The 1,424-nt window shown below is 43.3% G+C and overlaps 1 protein-coding gene across 1 annotated transcript; it reads right to left on the reverse strand.

Annotated features, from left to right (window-relative positions):
• Positions 1 to 113: 113 nt before the first annotated feature.
• Positions 114 to 1,120, reverse strand: LOC111669586 (serine/threonine-protein kinase mTOR-like; the record flags this gene model as incomplete). The annotated part of the gene is made up of 3 exons (XM_023425956.1): positions 114 to 296; positions 767 to 889; positions 1,022 to 1,120. Coding segments are annotated over 3 exons (405 nt in total), but the record flags the coding sequence as incomplete, so codon positions are not given.
• Positions 1,121 to 1,424: the final 304 nt, after the last annotated feature.

Below are 1,424 nucleotides of genomic sequence, written 5' to 3' on the forward strand. Positions count from 1 at the left end.
AAAATTTACAAGCCACAACCTTTTATCTACGTCAGACAGGAGATGAACAGAGCCTATAGTTTGTGGAGGTGCACTAAACTATAAATTCAACCCCAACCTGAGATGACACGCACCTGGTTAAAAGAGGTCTCTTTGAGGGTCTGTGGTCCCCTCTCCATCATGGCGTGCAGAGGCTCCAGCACAGCAAACATGCCCTTGACATTGCGCTCACCGAAGTAAAGACGTGAAGCCTCTTCAAGGCCCTCGTGCCACATCTCATGCCATAAGATGGCCACTCGGATAAGCTCCTCACTCACCTGGATGAAGAGAAAACAAACACGAAAAGGTCAGACTGTTCTTTCCCGTCTTGCCCCCTCAAAACTCACTGGTATAAAATATCATCTGGCATTTTAGATCCCTTCAAATTTGTCTAACCACTACACTACGCAGAAGTAAATCACATCAGTGGAACCTCAGCGTAACCTACGAAGCACAAATACCTGCTCTGCAGCAGAGATTTTTACATGTGCAGTATATAGCAGCGGCAGAGGAAGTTCAGATTTTCTGGTTCAAACTGCACATTTCCAGTGCTGCGGTTTTCTTTTATTATGAGATCAACTACTAAACAATGAACTGAATGTGAGACAGAAAAATAAAGAGACAGAGAAGAGGGACTCTGGCTCAAGCAGAAGCTCCCATTTTATGCACAAGAAAAAGTTTCTAAGTTGAGGATGTTAAGATGATTTTAATTCAGTTATGGTAAATATAAACGATTCAGTCTCTGTACCATCATGGCCTGCTGAACCAAAGTGTTGCAGTGTTCACACATGTTCTTCAGGATCTTGTTAGCAGCATTGTGGCGCGCTGTGGTGGTGGACTTGGAGGCCACAGTCAGAGGGTAGATCAAAGCCTGGAGAGAAGAAGAATCCAGCAATTCATCACCGTTCACTGATGGTTCTACTTAGTTACAACAAAAATGTTCTGGGTCTTGGTTCTGTTTTATATTGTGAAACAACAATAGCACTCGTGTGAGCAGAATTACCTGGGGATGATATCGTCCGATGTCTGTCAGCAGCTGGTGGATGAGGCGCCCCACCAGGGCTCGGGGGGTGTCGATTCGGGCGATGAGCTGAGGGATAACCTGGACAAGCAGTGAGAAGGCGGAATAAAAACTCAGTAATATGGTTTTACATGGGAAATATAAAATATAGCACGATATGAATAAGTGTTCAAATCAGCAGGAACTGACAATATAGTGTTGTTACATTTTTTTTATTTATTTATGGTGAGCATTAATGAGACATCAGCATTACCCTTTACCTCATCAAATGTTCTTGTTTCCATGGGGATAAAATCATTACACTTCTTTATCCCTAAGCTAACTCCACTTCAGATGTGTATGTGTGTGTGTGTGTGTGTGTGTGTGTGTGTGTGTGTGTGTGTGT

This window comes from Seriola lalandi, unplaced genomic scaffold, assembly GCF_002814215.2.
Source record: "Seriola lalandi dorsalis isolate HSWRI2012SDOR001 ecotype SW California unplaced genomic scaffold, Sedor1 jcf7180002005003, whole genome shotgun sequence".
Lineage (NCBI taxonomy): Eukaryota > Metazoa > Chordata > Actinopteri > Carangiformes > Carangidae > Seriola > Seriola lalandi.